Source organism: Dendrobates tinctorius, unplaced genomic scaffold (assembly GCF_039654945.1).
Source record: "Dendrobates tinctorius isolate UK_male_01 unplaced genomic scaffold, ASM3965494v1 ptg000008l, whole genome shotgun sequence".
NCBI classification, from domain to species: domain Eukaryota; kingdom Metazoa; phylum Chordata; class Amphibia; order Anura; family Dendrobatidae; genus Dendrobates; species Dendrobates tinctorius.
The window spans coordinates 76,403,504-76,422,311 of record NW_027361676.1 but is presented as its reverse complement, the minus strand read 5'-3'; the positions used below and the strand labels follow the sequence as shown (position 1 = coordinate 76,422,311).

Genomic DNA, 18,808 nt, shown 5'->3' with positions numbered 1-18,808 from the left:
ATTGTGGGAGGCCATGAAATAAAAAAAATTAAATAGTGAGATAAATATCAAAATACAATGTGAGAATCATTAGCAAGAAGAACAATTGTTTAAACATATCCTTGCATGTCAAAGATGTTTCCAAGGACTCTGATATCAATGGGCAATCTTTAAGACAGACCATCAATATCAGACTGTTGGTGGTCTGAGTCCATTTCTCGCCACCCTTACTGAATGAGTGGGCCACGGAGCTCTTCCTCCTCTTCATTATTTTCCTGGCACAATGACATGCATATGTTAGTGTCTGTGGAGAGGACTAAGCTCTGGTGAGCTGCAATACCAGGTATAACCATTACAAAATGTTTGGTGCTATGACTGGTAAGTTATAGAAGGGAGGCAGAACTCCTGGAGCACTGTGGCCCGCCAATCTGTGGCAGTGATGGGAGTCTGACTCCCACCAATTTGTTATTGATGACCCATTCTAAGGGCAACTCATAGTACTATAGAAAAACAAAGTTCATCAGCTCACCACTTCATGGTAGCAATTGTAGCTTGTTGGGTGAGATGCACGGACAAGGGTTTGGACGGGTTCCCAGGATATGAATATAGTAATGTAGATAACTGCAGCTCCCTCTATTCAAAATGTTAAAAAAACCACATTTATTTCAACAAGAAAAATAAAAGAAACAATATTCTTATGCATTTCAAGCCTATACAGGACCCTTAATCTTAGCATCATGCTATGCTGTGACTAAGGGCCCTTTATAGGCTTGTAACTATTAGGCCATTTGTTTCTTTTAACTTTTTATTTTTATTTTTATTTTTTTTTCAGTGATAAAATATTAATTTTTTTGACTTTTTCCATTGTGGATACTGGAATTATATTCTGCACTGTCCAATTGTCTTCAGGACTGGTCTCATCCTGAGAGCCATGTTCTCAGTCAATCTTAGATTAGACATATTTTCTACTTGACCCTGAATTCTCTTGTATAAAATAACCATTCTTTTCCCAGCCTGCCGTTTTGACTCTTCCATCTTTCTCTGTGTCTGTTCTGTCTTTACTATGAGTGCTGCCAGGAGACGACCAATCTAATGAAGTATTTTACATCCTTCAGATGGCTTGTGACCCGAGCTGTGTAGCAGAAGGTATCTGCTACAGTGGGACATCCCTGCATAGTTGTGTTCTAGACCCATTACTACAAATGATACATGTGTTTTGGACTCTGGTGCTTGTATTTTCTCACATTATTGGCGTCCCCCTTGAGCTTAGCTTCAGAACTTTTGTATGTATTTTCGTTATTTCTGTTCAAGGGCAAATTTCTGTTCTTTATCGCTTGCTTCCTGAAAGATTGATATTGGAGTAATTAGGGCAGAAGCATTAGCTCGTGGCTATCATTTTATGACAGCTAATTATAAAATTGTAGCAGTCTTCAATCTAAAAGTCATACGAGCTGTCTGCAAAGAAATGCAATTTTGATTTGACAAAATAGTCGTGTCTAAATCTGCATAACACACAGCGTCGTTAGAAGCTTAATGGCATTTGATGACTACGAATATGATGCTAATGGGGGCTCATTAAATGTGACTGCAGATAACAACTGACTGGCATATTGAGCCTGCCCATTCACTTACCCGCGGACTGATCCCCAAGACACTCCTTTATCAATCCAGTTCAGTTTGCGGTTTGTATGATGTATTAGTCTAGAAGTCAGCAGCCTGTGGCTTTCTCTGTATCGTCTTGTTAGTAGGCCTGAAAGTATAAATGTTGGAGTGATAGAGCGTGCAGCAAGAGCCACACGGTGTCTGCACTCGTAAAGCCCACCAGTGCTAGTCACAGATACGAGTCTTATTTTACCTTTTATTTTATGTGCTTGTAAGTACGTGTCACTTTTCTTGTCCTTTATCACTGTGGCAAATGCCGTGTCTCACTTTCCATCCACACTTTCCTGTCGTAGTGTGGCCTGTGGTGATCTTGTTTTCACGCCGCCTCTACTCTGTGTAGCTACACTTATTTATAAAGTTTTCACTCCTTTTTAACCAGGTGGAAACTACGACAGCAGGTTTGATGTGGACAAGGGTACTGGAACCATCATTGTTGCTAGACCTCTCGATGCAGAACAGAAATCTAATTACAACTTGACAGTGGAGGCAACAGATGGGACAAGATCTATCAGCACACAGGTAATTGAATTGCTAATGAAGTGTTTAAAAAGAATTTCTTTTGTATGCGTGTGGCTGCAAAACATATTTTTATACTAAATGAACTTAAAATTGCTTTTGCCTGAAATTCTACCTTCTCGCAGCATCTGGAAGGGTTAATACACAATGGTTAGCTATGTCTGTGGAGGAAATGCGTCGGCATAGTTTGATTCCCATCAAATACATGAAAGAAGCAATTTCAAGGAAACAAAGCACGGTGGCCACTGTGTCACGTCTCCGTCAGATTTGAGGCCTGCTGTTCCGGTCGCAGCCACTAGGAGGCGCCGGACCGCCACTTCGCCATCAGACTCGGGGACGGCTGTTCCTGCCTCAGCCACTGGGAGGCGCCGTGGTTCTATTATGTCGCCGTCAGACTCTGGGCCTATGGTCCCAGCTTTTGCCACTAGGAGGCGCCGGTCCGTCACGTCACCGTTGGATTCGAGGCCTGCTGTTCCGGTCACGGCCACTAGGAGGCGCCGGACCGCCACTTCACCGTCAGACTCGGGGACGGCTGTTCCTGCCTCGGCCACTGGGAGGCGCCGTGGTCCACCCGTGAGTTATGGTGGTGACAGAGAAGTGGCTCCTGCGCAGGGATCTGGTGGGCGCAGGCTCCGCCCCTCTGTCAGTCATCAGGGGGTTACTGCATCACCGTCTGGCCTGGTCCTGGGGGCGGCCCTAATGACATCACCAGTCCAGGAACCTGTGAGGGATGACCTGATCCCTCAAATACCTTGGGACTGGTCTTGCAAGCCGCCGGATATATTCTTGGTTCCCCTGTGTGTTACTTAGTGATTGATTTCTGTTTGACTCTGACCTCAGCCTGGATTTGTGACCCCTCTTTTGCCTGACGATTCTGTACTTCTGCTACTCTCCTGGTTTGTGACCTTGGCCTGGATATTCTGACTCTGCTACTTCCTAACGATTCTGTACCTCTGCCGCCCTCCTGGTTTTTGACTCTGACCTTGGCCTGAATTTGACTCTGCTATTGCCTGCCGTTTTTTGTACTTCTCTGATGACCGTCCTGCTCTGGCCGCTGCTCATATTCAGACAGCTACCTCCTGGGCTCTGTTGTAAATCCAGATCCCTGTATAGGGGTAAAGGGTATCAGTGTTTCTCGGGGTGTTGCCTGGCTGCAGCCCAGAACCGCAGACGGACGTTACACACTGAAGACGGCAACAGTTCAGAAGACTCTGATAAACTGTTCACTACTAGGATGAATTCACTAAGCTCACACCGGCATCGGAGGATGGAAAGCCTCGGTGGTAAAGAGCCTCGTAGATTGTCACTTAGAGAAATATGTGCAGTTATCCATCAAGTTTAACCATTTTTATTAGGTACCGTAGAAATATTCACTTGTCCGAATAGATAATTGGTACAGTCAGGTGCTTCCTCCTGCAAAGACTTTTGGGTATGGGCATCTGCTCCACGTGTTTTGACAAGTCATCTGACTGTGCACATGGTCAGCATTAGATTTCACAATATAGGTATTCTGTCCATTGAACTTTTTATTTTGTCATCCTGTATAATTGTATTTATTTCAAAGGAGCATTGTCTGTAAGGTTCCCCCACACCAGCTGGATCTCTTCAAGGAAAATCAGAACCTTCCAAGAGGTTCTGATGCCAAAGAGTGACAGAAAGGGGCATTTCCATCTAGAATATTTGTGGCGTATCCACACCATCGGACTAACATGTTTGATAGGTGCAGGTCTCACCTCTGGAGCCTGCATCTATCTAGTGAATGAGGCCCTGTTGACTATTTTCTGTTCTCCCATAGAAGTAAATAGAGATCTGAAGGTGCTGACCAATTACTCAATTCTTTTGAGACTCTGTACTTGAGACAGATGTGTGTCATAGATATGTGACCAACGTCTACTAGACATAAATGAGATAGAAATGAGATAGAAATACCCAATAAAGTGATGCATTATTAGTGATTCTCCAAACCATAAGATTTCCCCAATGAAGATTTTTGTTTTTTAATAAATCTATCCATATTTGTAGTGTTGTGTGTATGTGTTATTATACGCACCTTCTCTCATATCCAGCGCCACTCTGCTCTTCTCAGTAATATCACCAATATCCACCTATTTCAGACAGGCTCCATGGTCGACCGAAAGTGATGTCTAATAGATCACATACTGATGCCGTCTCCATCATTAAAGTCAATGGCGCCATCAACGCAAACATCAGAATCCAGTCTTTCAGAGTGTCAGACGTAAGCTCTGACTGATCCAAAGACGAGTGGATAAAATGTGATGTGAGCCTTATGAACGCAAGCAAACAATGGCAATGGAATTACATTAATATATAAAGTTCCTTGATATCACTTAAGTCCATAAATCAGCACAGAAGACAATGAAAGAAAAAGTCCATCTAAAGTCTTAACTGCCAATATGAGGAGTGTCTCGTGTGAAAATCAAAATTTGTCAAACATTTTTCCCCAGATACATCTTTGTTGCCAGGCCTATATCCTCTTGATTATATTTCACATGAAAACAGTTTAGTAATCTGACATCCCTTAGTGCTTTTGCTTCTTTGACTTTATTCTCTATTCCAGTAATTCAGGGCTATCTCTACATGCTCACAGCAGCCCATGGAGATCTGCCTGTACCGGCCTTGCCTTCCCTAGCTAAATTTAATATTTCTGCCCTGCTGTCTAAAACAATAGCATTTCTTTTGAAACATTGCTGTTCTGAGCTGTATAATCCCCCGGTTATTTTAAAAAAAATTTTTTTTTTAGCATTTTGTGTTATTTGCACAAACCTCTAAAGAGGGAAGTGGAGGCTGAGACTCACTAACTATAGGAGGGCATAGAGGGTCAATGGAGAGGTTTTCAGTAGAAAATGGAAAATAGTCAGCTATTCTGCTAAATCTACAGGGTATATTATAAATTAAATATGTCACTGCCCACAGAAAAGCTTGAACTTTGACGCAATACTTTTGAAAAAGCTTCATCAATCAGCTCCTATCTCCTTTTCTATTTATAGGCTGGTACAGTATATGGATAATTGAACACATTTCCCTATTCAGTGTAATGCAGAACACTTTGCATTTAGAAGAGATGGTAGGAAGTTGCTTTAAGTGTTTGTCTAGGGCTGTTATGTTTTAAAAGTTGGCCATTTTTCTTTAAAACACATAAGTTCATAATTTAACTTTGTTAAAGGGAATGTTACAGGAGGATTTCACACCCCAAGCTATTTATTTGGGCATGTAGCTTTTTCAAAGACAAGTCCAGCAATACCTTTATGTAGCCAGTCCATTCCTCTATTACTGAGAAATCAGAGTTTGAATTAATATGCACATAGCTACAGTAGATCTGAAGCCTCTGTCACTCCAGCTCTATTCCCTGCCCAATGCCTTTGCCTCCAGCAGTCACTCAAGAAGGAGGCGGCTGCACTGGGCGAAGAATAGAGCTGGAGTGACACAGATTTCTGATCAACATTTGTATTTGCATATCAATTCAAGCGCTGATTTCTCAGTAATGGAGGAATGGACTAGCAATGTAATTGCTGGACTTTGAAAATGCACATATAAATAGTCTGAGGAGTGAAATCCTGTTGATCGATCCTCACTAATACTCCTTTATTCTTATTTTTCCTCTAATTGGCTCAGCTTATATTTTGACAAAAAATTAAGATGGACATGACTAGTAAATGGGGTGTTGATCTGAACAAGCCAGTTTTATAAACTGGTCATCTTAAAATTCTATTTGGGATCGAATTGCACTTAGAGGGAACATGTCATCAGTTTCATTGAATGAACCAAGGGCAGTAAGAATCAGAGTCTGGCTGTATTATTACAGCCGGGTTTTACTCTGAGATTGATTCAGAGTAATCATACTTTGAAAAGCCAGAGATTGTGTCTTGGCTGATGAGACCGTTACCTAGCGGCAATCCTTTTGCTTGACCGGTATCTCCCTATGTGTGTGTGTGTATAGGGAGAGACTTGTCAACATAGGGGATTAGGAAGTGGAGAAGCTGCCAGGGGCCAGCATCAGACTAGTCATCCAAGACGCTCAGTCCTGGCCGGCATTTCAAAGCATGTTTTCTCGGAAACGCCGCAGCCTTTGAGAGTAAAACATACACAGCTGCAATAGTGCAGCCAGACTGATTCATTCTGTCAATTGGCCGTATGAATTAGATGACAGGTTCCCTTTAAATTTAGACATGTTATCTACCTACGATAATTCACAGACCCACGCTTAATGAGAAGCCTGAAAGTTGAATCTTACCCATAATCATTCTAGCTGTTCCCAAAATCCAGCGAAAACAGCTGTCCAAAATCTGCTTGTTTTACCTGGAAAAAGTGCTAAATTCATATATTTTTTTTTTTTTATATTTTTTAAAAGTAATTTTCATTTTAATCCAAACATTTTATTTGATTGAATTTTCTATAAATCAGTTCACCAGAAAGGAATAACTGTTGACAGGATTCTCATTAGTGGTTCTTCAGCCGACAATATGGCTTTCTCCATTATGGCATCCTATGTTCTCATACTATAATCTTCATTTATGGAGAGTTAATTAGATTGGCCCGTGCATGTATAATTGTTCTTGATGCAATGTTTGATGAAATGCCCTAAGTGGGCTTGCTTACTGTAAATATGGATTTTCAAGCTGCTTTTCTTTCTAAACTTTCTTTGCGGATTTGTCATAAATGAGCTACAGATCCCCGGTTCGCCCGTGCTGAGCCCATGGTTTAAACTGTTGAATAATCATAGGGATTTACCCAATCAAGAATTCAGAGAATGTGCTCAGTGTTTGCAAATCTTAATTAACACGCATTCCTCTAAGTAACCGGACTGTGCTACATACGGCAGTAGGTTCCAGGGCTAGGCGCTGGAGAACTGCTTACATATTCAGTTTTAATATCGCACTGCTGTATTACACCTCCAAGGTCAAGGTTATAGCGGCATTTAGAAAAGACAAACACAAATTATTCTGCAAATCCTGCTTATTGTGTCTAATTCTACCTCGAAATTTCAAAATATTATTTGCTGTTGAGCCGGCTGCATCTTTTGTTCCCTGGTGTGGAATCCGTTCATTTAAAGACAGACATATACTTTAGGACTGTGCTCTTTTGACTACAGATCTGTCATATAAAGTGTTAATAAATTATGCAAATCATATCCATGTGAATTAGTATTCAGTTCTTGAAATATTCATAGGTAATTAGAAAAAAAAAGGTGTTGAACAGAAGTACTGTACATGGACTCATAGCAGGAATGTACAGTTGTGGCCAAAAGTATTGACACCCCTGCAATTCTGTCAGATAATACTCAGTTTTTCCTGAAAATGATTGCAATCACAAATTCTTGGGTATTATTATCTTCATTTAACTTGTCTTAAATGAAAAAAACACAAAAGAGAATGAAGCAAAAAGCAAAACATCGATCATTTCACACAAAACTCCAAAAATGGGCCAGACAAAAGTATTGGCACCCTCAGCCTAATACTTGGTTGCACAACCTTTAGCCAAAATAACTGCGACCAACCGCTTCCGGTAACCATCAATGAGTTTCTTACAATGCTCTGCTGGAATTTTAGACCATTCTTCTTTGGCAAACTGCTCCAGATCCCTGATATTTGAAGGGTGCCTTCTCCAAACTGCCATTTTTAGATCTCTCCACAGGTGTTCTATGGGATTCAGGTCTGGACTCATTGGTGGCCACCTTAGAAGTCTCCAGTGCTTTCTCTCAAACCATTTTCTAGTGCTTTTTGAAGTGTGTTTTGGGTCATTGTCCTGCTGGAAGACCCATGACCTCTGAGGGAGACCCAGCTTTCTCACACTGGGCCCTACATTATGCTGCAAAATTTGTTGGTAGTCTTCAGACTTCATAATGCCATGCACACGGTCAAGCAGTCCAGTGCCAGAGGCAGCAAAGCAACCCCAAAACATAAGGGAACCTCCTCCATGTTTGACTGTAGGGACCGTGTTTTTTTATTTGAATGCCTCTTTTTTTCTCCTGTAAACTCTATGTTGATGCCTTTGCCCAAAAAGCTCTACTTTTGTCTCATCTGACCAGAGAACATTTTTCCAAAATGTTTTAGGCTTTTTCAGGTAAGTTTTGGCAAACTCCTGCCTGGCTTTTTTATGTCTCGGGGTAATAAGTGGGGTCTTCCTGGCAGGGCTGTGGAGTCGGAGTCGTGGAGTCGGAGTCGGTGCTCATTTTGGTGGAGTCGGAGTTGGAGTCGGTATAAAATGGACCGACTCCGACTCCTAAAATATATAATAAATTGGGTACAGTAATTCAATGCAGAATGTGCTGAATATTTTTTCATAGGAATTTGGGAAAGTTATGAAATGTCCTATAAATGGCTGTTCTATTCCTGATCTAAGGCTACATTCACACACAGCGTTTTTCCTGTGTTTTTTGAGGATACTTTTTTCAGCTGCAAAAGCTGATCATCTTTTTAAAAAACCGCATCACCTGAAAGGTTTTTGAGCTCATAGATAATGTTTTCAATAGCAAAAGCAGATTAGAAATCTGCTCTATCTATCCATTTATCCATATATGTCTATCCATATCGTATCTGTACCAAAAAGAATGAAAACCTGGTAGTACACCAATATATATTCTGTTCTATCTAAATATCTTGATTATGGGATCATAAAAGTGATTAAATGTCTGAGGTTCACATTGTACTACAATAAATTTTTCACTTAAATATAAGCAATATGTGTGGGAGTCGGAGTCGGAGTCGTGGAGTCGGAGTTGGAGTCGGAGTCGGTGTAAGGGAAATTGAGGAGTCGGAGTCGCAGGTTTGGCTTACCGACTCCACAGCCCTGCTTCCTAGGTCTCCTACCATACAGTCCCTTTTCATTCAGACGCCGATGGATAGTACAGGTTGACACTGTTGTACCCTCGGACTGCAGGGCAGTTTGAACTTGTTTGGATGTTAGTCGAGGTTCTTTATCCAGCATCCGCACAATCTTGCGTTGAAATCTCTTGTCAATTTTTCTTTTCCGTCCACATCTAGGGAGGTTAGCCACAGTGCCATGGGCTTTAAACTTCTTGATGACACTGCGCACGGTAGACACAGGAAAATTCAGGTCTTTGGAGATGGACTTGTAGCCTTGAGATTGCTCATGCTTCCTCACAATTTGGTTTCTCAAGTCCTCAGACAGTTCTTTGGTCTTCTTTCTTTTCTCCATGCTCAATGTGGTACACACAAGGACACAGGACAGAGGTTGAGTCAACTTTAATCCATGTCAACTGGCTGCAAGTGTGATTTAGTTATTGCCAACACATGTTAGGTGCCACAGGTAAGTTACAGGTGCTGTTAATTACACAAATTAGAGAAGCATCACATGATTTTTCGAACAGTGCCAATACTTTTGTCCACCCTCTTTGAATTATATCCAGTTTGGCTTTAGGACAATTCTTTTTGTGTTTTTTCATTTAAGACAAATTAAATGAAGATAATAATACCAAAGGATTTGTGTTTGCAATCATTTTCAGGAAGAAACTGAGTATTATCTGACAGAATTGCAGGGGTGTCAATACTTTTGGCCACAACTGTATGTTCTAGCTTTCCCGTGCTCTTATCGGGTTAAGTGCATTTAAAGGGAATCTGTCATCACATTGACCTATGTAAATTATTAATATGGGCATGCAGGCTATAGACTGCTGAGGAGAGTCATCCCTGTATGTCTCATCAGATGCCTTGTTGTTGAGAAATCATCTTTTATCACTTTATATAAATTACCTCTTCCAAGCTATGCAGAGGTGATGGTGCCTGGAAGATAACTCTGCCTCCAGAGTTTATCTTGCATGCAGGGGGAGTTACCAGTGTGAGACAAGTAACTAACACAGAACAGGAGAAATGAACTTTGTCTCCTTAGAAACACTTTTTTTTGCAGCTCTCTGAGCTCTGCTGTATTTCAGTAATATTGCACCACTGTCTGCCTGTGAGCTGGAAGCTGAGAGGAACCTGCAGAAATCAGGAATAATCACACACAGCTCTGCAGTGAGATCAGGAGAGCAGAGAACGGCCATTACACATCACACTGGATTTTTCGGTGCTCGGGTCAATTTCAACATGTAATTTTATTTGGTCAACTTGAAAGGTGACATATAATGAACTGTTTCTATGTTCTGTCAGCAGACTTTTGTAATGCAGAGTAAATACATGGCTGTAATACTGATTACATTGATAGATTTAGTGAAGACATCCACTGTGTTGTTCTTCTTTAATCAGCGTTTGACCTTTTCTGCTAACTAGATTTCGGTGCACAGGGTCCGGACAGTACACGGGGTCTTCTCCTCCTGGTCTGTAATTCCCTAACCCCTCCGCCTGCCTCCTTCCTTTAAAGAAGGGATTTCAGATAAAGGAGGCAGTTGCCTCTCATTCAAAGATAAGAGGCAAGCGGAGAATCACAGACCACAAGGAGACCCAGTGTACAGTCCGGCCCCTGTGCACTGAAATCTTGATTTGCAGAAATCTTCAAATGTTGATTAAAAAAGAACAATAAAGCAGATAACTTCACCAAAGGTATCAATGTAATAAAAATGTGCTGATTGTTGAGCTAGTCTGTTTAGAAAGCTGGTACTTGGCAGGAATAGCTACCTAATTGGGAGAAATGTTTTAAGCCCTTGGTATTCGCCACTGTCACAGAAGATAAAGTGTAACACAGAAACTCAATATGTAATTGTTGGTTTCCTCTGTGACAGTGGCGAATACCAAGAGCATAAAACATTTCTCCCAATTAGGTAGCTATTCCTGCCAAGTACCAGCTTTATAAACAGACTAGCGCGACAAACAGCACATTTTTATTTTTTTTGTTTGGTTTACTTATTGGGTTTATCACACAGAATCCGAAGTTTGTCTGGCGGCTTACTGTTTTCCTGTTTCTCCTGTATCACTACCATAGTGAGGGCGCTTATGTTCTTTACCAAAGGTATCAATGTAATCAGTATTTCAGCGCCATTTTTTACATTACAAGGCTTCTGACAGGTTCTCTTTAAAGAGCTGGTTACACCAAGTGTGAGACAGTGCTCTTCTTCATACTTAAATCACCAGATTAGGGTTATTCCTAAAACGGTAAGTTATTTCCAATATAGGGGCTAACTTACTCATCATAATGGGTTTCAACCATTGTTATGCCGGTAATCTCCCACATCTCTACCCTACACATCTATTTATCTTTATATCTGCATCTTTCTATCTTAGTGGAACATTAGAAACTCATTTTTTGGTGGCTGCATGTACCCATCTCCCTGATAATCTCTAGGTGACTATCCTTTTGTCTGTCTTTTTCCATTTTTCTATCTTTATCTGCCTACACATCTTTGCATCTTGATTTGAAAACTGGAAACTACTTGTTGGGGGTCTGATTGTTCCTTCTTTACTAACAGTAATGTTTGACTTGGCTGAATTTGTATGTTAATTCTTCGAAAGGAGGGAGGTAGAAGAGCGGCTGCCAGACACTTCTGACACTGTTTATCTCATGGGAACTAATAGAATTGGATGTAAAAATCAAGCCCGTCCATTGTATTTTCCCCTGGTACCAGACATCACTGGAGGGTCTGACAGCCCCACAGGCACGTTACAGCTAGTATCTAATCTCCGCGGGCAGCCTTATTCTCGTACATTTGTTCGGTTGTGTGTGTCTTGCTACATTACAAGCGTCTTATTTAACAGACAGATCAGTCCATCTGCGGAAACTTATTTAAGAACCACGGCGGCGTTCACATACGTATAAAAGATTATATGCCGAAGCTCGAAGCTCAAATAACTTATTCTTACACTGAAAATTCATTTTTTTGAAGTGCACAGTAGGGAGCGACTTTGAGAACACAATAGCTGACTTGCATTCACTTTGGTAACAATGGAGCTTAAAATGTCAAACATCTTCAGCTTCTAAACAGCATTCAAAATATAATGGCTTTACATGGAAGACAAATAACTAATCTACAGACGGTAAACTAATCTACAGACACGGTCATATGGGCAGAGCTTCTAAATGTGGTTGTAAATATGCAACCACAGAGAGTGCAGAAGATATAGCGCATGGAGACCCCGGGGATTCAGAGAAGCCAATGGCCATTCGAGGAACTCGAGGAGCCACCACTATTTATCATGTATGAAGGCTTTGCATTTTTAGTGTAAAATGGTGATAATTATGTGTTTGTCCATTAAATGTCTGACCATTTTTATTATCCCTGTCCTTTCACATCACTGTCATGCATTACCTTTGACATTAAGGCTGAGTTCACACGTGGCGTTTTTTTCGCGTTTCCGCGGCAGTTTTAACCGCGCGATTTTGCCGCGAAAACGCGAAAAATAAGCATCCCATACATTCCTATGGGATTCCGCAATGCTGTGCTAATGCTGCGGTTTTTACCGCGGCGGAATCGCTTCGCGGTAAAAACCGCAGCATGCTCATTATTTTGCGGAATCGCGGCGATCCCGCACCCATAGGAATGCATTGTTCCGCTTACTTCCCGCATGTGGCTGTGCACACCATGCGGAAAGTAAGCAGAACAATTGCGGATGGTACCCACGGTCCGGAGGAGAGGAGACTGTCCTCCGGGCTTTGGGTACCATACCCCTGTAAAAAATAGAATTTAAAATAAAAAATATTGTTATTCTCACCCTCCGACGTCCCGCGCAGCCTTCCCGCCTCTCTCCACGCTCCCGTTCCCAGTAGTCCTTTGCGAAAATGCCCGCGATGGCGTCCGATCTTGCAGGATCGCGAAGTCTCGCGGTAATTCGCGCGACGTCATCGCGAATTACCGCGAGACGTCACGTTCCCGCGAGAACTGACGTCATCGCGGGCATTTTCGCAAAGGACTACTGGGAACGCCTGCGCGGGACGTCGGAAGGCAAGAATAAAAACACTATTTTTTATTTTTTTTTTACATTCTATCTTTTACTACTGATGCCGCATAGGCGGCCTCAGTAGTAAAAAGTTGGTCGCACTCGTCAAACACTATGTTTGACGAGTGTGACTAACCTGTCAATCAGTTCTCCAAGTGATGCTACAGATCGCTTGGAGAACGCTAGCATTTTGCAAGCTAAATACGCTTGCACAATGCTAGTTTTTCCGCGGGAAAATCGCGGGAATTTAAAATGCGATTTTCCCGCAGACTGGAATTCCGGAATTCTCGCGGTAATTTCCGCGAGAGTTCCGGTACGTGTGAACTTAGCCTAACTATCCTCTCTTGTGATGTTTTCCTTGTCCTGTGGCATCACTGTGTGCATTATTCCTATACCGCGTGCAGTAACCCTTTCCTGTGACTTTACATTATTTATTATTGCTTTATGATGTTGCTGAGCGCTATAAGTTTTTATATAACCTTAAGGCTAAGTTAATTTGCGTAATCGCGGCGATCCCGCACCCATAGGAATGCATTCTTCCGCTTACTTCCCGCAAGTGGCTGTGCACACCATGCGGAAAGTAAGCAGAACAATGGCGGATGGTACCCACGGTCCGGAGGAGAGGAGACTGTCCTCCGGGCTTTGGGTACCATATCCCTGTAAAAAATAGAATTTAAAAATAAAAAATATTGTTATTCTCACCCTCCGACGTCCCGCGCAGTCTTTCCGCTCCTCTTCACGCTCCGGTCCCAGTAGTCCTTTGCGAAAATGCCCGCGATGGCGTCCGTTCTCGCGGGATCGCGAAGTCTCGCGGTCATTCGCGCGACGTCATCGCGAATTACCGCGAGACGTCGCGATCCCGCGAGAACTGACGTCATCGCGGGCATTTTCGCAAAGGATTACTGGGAACGGATGCGCGGGACGTCGAAGGGTAAGAATAACACCATTTTTTATTTTTTTAACATTCTATCTTTTACTATTGATGCCGCATAGGCAGCCTCAGTAGTAAAACGTTGGTCACACTTGTCAAACACTATGTTTGACGAGTGTGACCAACCTGTCACTCAGTTCTCCAAGCGATACTACAGATCGCTTGGAGAACGCTAGCATTTTGCAAGCTAATTACGCTTGCAAAATGCTAGTTTTTCCGCGGGAAAATCGTGGGAATTTAAAATGCGATTTTCCCGCGGACTGGAATTCCGGAATTCTCTCGGTAATTTCCGCGAGAGTACCGGTACGTGTGCACTTAGCCTCAGGTGTTTGTTATTGCTACCTTTTAACATTACCTTGCACATTTTTCCTGAATAGGAATACACAATCGCCATGATCATTGTTATATCATTTCATAATCTCTGCAGTGTGACGTCACAGTGATCGTACCAACCGTGGGTCTGCCGATCGGAACGTACAGCCCCATAGGCATTTATGAGGCTGCAGGTTCTGGGCAGGAAATGCATGGTCAGTTTTGACATTAATGTCCGGTCCATATGCATATGACTGTTTGATCAAGGCCATAGTCATTACCAATGTTCTGTGACACCACTTGTTTTGTTATCACTGTACTGTGCTAGCAATGTGTGAAATTTAGGGCAGAATGTGTATGATATTTGAGTTGTCCATCATTGCTTTACTACATATGCAGTTCCCAGTGCACTACCCTTAATATACTTATAGCGCTCTACTCCCAACTTTTTCATTGGGGTCCATAAAACTTCCAAACCTTAAACTTTAAAACTATAACACCAACTTTCCTAAATTCCAACCAGTTGGTAACTGGATAATATCACTGGGAGAAATGTGGTATTATGTAGGGCCCAATCTGTTAAATCATTAACTATGAGTGCAGTCATGCATTTATTACAGTCGCTAGGGTAAGAGTCGTCCTTAGACCTAAACACACATTGATAACTTTCATATCCCATAATAGAGAATATGGACCGAATTCTATAACCTTTTTAACAAGCAAAACAAGATTACTAGGCGTGTTTAATATTAAAAATTAATGATACCTTCCTATTGAGGATGTAAAGGTTTTTGAAAAAGCCATTTCAATTGCTTTAATTCATAAGAAGTTGCAATAGGAATGACAGAGCAAGATTTTTATAAAGCCAAGGTCAAAGCAAATTTTGTAATCTCTAGCATCCTTTAAAGGTTAGCCGTGCTTTTAAAGGGAACCTGTCACCTGTTTTGGCGCTATAAGATGAGGCCATTGCCTTTCAGGGCTTATCTACAGCATTCTTATAATGCTGTAGATAAGCCCCTGATCTGACCTGCAAGATAAGAAAAATAAGTTTTATTATACTCATTATATTCATCTGGGGGGGTCCGATGTGCTCCAGTCCAATGGGTGTCGCAGGTCCCATCTTCTTGCGACACAGCCCTCCTGCTTGTTTCCTCACTCCCGACATCGCACTTCTGCGCAGGCATACTTCTCTCCCCTGTTGAGGGCAGAGTAAAGTACTGCAGTGCGCAGGCGCCGGGAAAGGTCAGAGAGGCCCAGCGCCTGTGCACTGCAGTACTTTGCTCTGCCCTCAACAGGGCAAGGAGGAGGACGGCATCGCAAGAAGATGGAAGGTCCCGGACCTGCGACACCCATTGGACCAGACTGCAACAGACCACCTCCCCCGTTGAGTATAATAAAACTTATTTTTCTTATCTTGCAGGTCGGACCTGGGGCTTATCTACAGCATTATAGAATGCTGTAGATAAGCCCTGAAAGGCAGCGGCTGCATCTTATAGCTACCAAAACAGGTGACAGGTGCACTTTAAATAACTGTTCAGAAGAAGATGTCCTGTATGTACATGAGGAATAACACCATTTCTGACCATTATAAGGCTTATATCCTGCATTCTCACCAATGTTCCCCTCTCATTACTCTCTCAGTAATTTGCAGTAGACTATTTGCTGGGGGAATAGATGAGCTGCATTGATTTCCCCCATAGACAGCTCAGCACGGGGGGGGGGATTCCTGTTCTTCATCTACTTTTTGGCTCACAGAGACAAGCTGTAGCAACATGGAGGACATTATACAGCAGAGCTGAGCTGTATTCATCTGAGTAAGCTCTGTTGAGGTAAAACACTTGTAACCGAGCTCTGCACCATGTTTTTCTTAGAGATCCTTTTCTGCTGTTCACTCTGCTACCCCCTCACCTCTCCATAGACGATAATGGATTGTGTCTCATAACACCTGCAGTTGTCCCCCCTGAGCGACATGGACTTGAGTTCTTTAGTTCACAGTAAATGACAAGTTCAGGCAGCAGCTGGAAGGAGAAGGAAACAGTTTCTCTGACAAGATACATTACAAAGTTTCTTATAATTGCATGTACTATTGATTTATACAAAGTTTTTCAAAGGTACAGAACTGTTTTCAGTATCTTTCAATTTGGCATCTGCCATATTTAGTCTGTTAATACATCTCTTTTTTTTCTTTAGGTTTATATCAAAGTAATAGATACAAATGATCATCGGCCACAGTTTTCTGCCTCAAAATATGAAGTTTTGATTCCTGAAGACATCAGAACAGAAACTGAGATTTTGCAAGTAATTGCTACAGACATGGATGAAAAGAATAAATTAATTTACACTCTGCAAAGCAGCACCGACCCGGCAAGTCTTAAGAAGTTCCGCATAGATCCTGCCACTGGCTCCTTGTACGTTGTTGAGAAGTTGGATCATGAAACCGCACAGCAACACATTCTCACAGTGATGGTAAGTCCTAACCCCGATCTCTCACTGATATTGGCATATTTATTCTGGTGCGCTGGTGATGTAATAACTGTTCATTCATTTTCCAGGTACGTGATCAAGATGTTCCCGTCATGCGCAACTTTGCCAGAATTGTTATTAATGTGACTGACACCAACGACCATGCTCCTTGGTTTACAAGCTCTTTCTATGAAGGCCGAGTGTATGAATCTGCAGCAGTTGGATCTGCTATACTCCAGGTCACAGCTTTAGACAAAGATAAAGGGAAGAATGCTGAGATTGTGTACTCCATCGAGTCAGGTATGTGTTATGGGTTACCAGAACAGAAATCCACAGTCTTATTACGATAAGCAAGGAAAATGTATCGCCATATTGACCAAGTAGATAGAGATTGGCCGTGTTATACAATTGACTAAAACGTAATATTGGAAAATAATCAGAAATGCTTTGAAATCAATTTGCAATAAGAAACCTTCCACTTTTCTTACTTGTATCGACTTATGCCACTTTATCTGTGTCCATGTCCGTATATATGTTAAATAGAGACTCCTCAGGCTGTGTGCCCACGGAGCGTTTTTTTAAGTGTTTTTGATGCGTTTTTCGGGGTCAAACCGCATCAAAAACGCTTAAAAGAAGCATCCCATTCATTTAAATGCATTTTGGACTTTTTGTGCCAATAGATGCGTTTTTTACCGATAAGGAAACGCTTAGCGGTAAAAAACGCAGCATGTTCATTAATTTCCGCTTAGGTCTGCGTTTTTGTCTATTTCCTATAGTCCAAAAGACGCGCGGAAAAAAACGCATAAAAAACGCGCGTTTTTTTGCAGAAAAAAGCGCGCGAAAATCGCGGAAAAAAACGCGCATTTTCTGGGAAGGAGAACCTGTTTCCTGAGCGTTTAAAAAACGCTACGTGGGCACATAGCCTCAAACTTAACGTTTAGTTTTTTTCATTATTTGTTGTTTCTTTTTTTTTCCATTTGTACCAGAAGATTAAGATTCCAGTTGGAGTAAATTGTTTCAGCATTTCTAAATGAGGGGCACAATTAGACAGTACATTTAATAAATAAGTAAATGCCCCCTTAAATTAGAGGCATCGTTTTAAAGTGATGGGCCAATCAACAAACTTTAAATTAAATCAGACTCCAGAGTAGAGCCCAAGTTCAGGACCCAAAATAACCAAATACCCAGATCAGAGAAGCATTCTCTCTTCGGACTTTTCTTGTGTTTAGGGCCCACACATGGGTCTTTTGACCAGTCATTGTTAGGACTTTGTGTTGGAACCTGAAGGACAAGCCATGGCTAGGGGTGCTATGGCCCCCGTTGATGATAAAGCACTAATTGTAGAGTACTGACTAAAGGCATTTGCTTACCTTCAAGACATTGTCCCCCAACAATAAGATGGTAACAGGCTGTCACAGCAAGCAGTTGTCAACTGTTGAAGAAAACAAGTGCTTAGTTTACACAACTCTCAGCTTAACACAACTTATCACACAATTCTCTTTAACATTCTTGGATAAGTCAGGTCCCACAGTAGGAGAGATCATACTATTTGTGCCACCTGTGCAATCACAAAGGGGATGAAGGGATAAAGAGGGTCTAGAACTCTCTTGAGTAGGGACGCTGTTTAATCTATGCTCAGCCCATGGAGAGATGCTCTCTTATAGCTGTTACCTTTTTGCTTATCAATTTAAGGTACTAAATGGTCAGTCCTCTCTATTATCTTAGATTTTCATATTAGAGTATTTGAAAATGGGATTTCAAAACCATCCATCATCTGTCAGATTGGTTTATATTAGTCAGTTGTCAGATAAGCCATATTCGACAACTGTCACAGAACTTTCTGAGGTCCCTAGAGAAAGGGGAGACCTCCTGGCAAGACTCTTGAATGCTGACAAACCTCCAGTAAGGCAATGTACCCCTAAGGTTTCCTTTATTGAGTCTGTAATTTTAAATTTTAATGATCCAAAGCACACCGCCAGGGCAACGAAGGAGTGGCTTCGTAAGAAGCATTTCAAGGTCCTGGAGTGGCCTAGCCAGTCTCCAGATCTCAACCCTATAGAAAACCTTTGGAGGGAGTTGAAAGTCCGTGTTGCCAAGCGAA

At 41.9% G+C, this 18,808-nt stretch overlaps 1 protein-coding gene across 5 annotated transcripts in view; it reads left to right on the top strand.

Moving 5' to 3' along the window:
- FAT1 (FAT atypical cadherin 1) overlaps positions 1-18,808 on the top strand; it is a 331,353-nt gene that overhangs the window by 220,061 nt on the left and 92,484 nt on the right. For all 5 annotated transcript variants that reach the window (XR_012232847.1, XM_073578882.1, XM_073578892.1 and 2 more), the window contains exons 7-9: positions 2,021-2,160; positions 16,435-16,710; positions 16,797-17,007. Coding sequence is in view for 4 of the 5 variants with exons in the window: in XM_073578882.1 (XP_073434983.1) it covers positions 2,021-2,160; positions 16,435-16,710; positions 16,797-17,007 (627 nt within the window). In the remaining variant the exon portion in view is untranslated. The remainder of the gene's footprint in view (positions 1-2,020; positions 2,161-16,434; positions 16,711-16,796; positions 17,008-18,808) is intronic.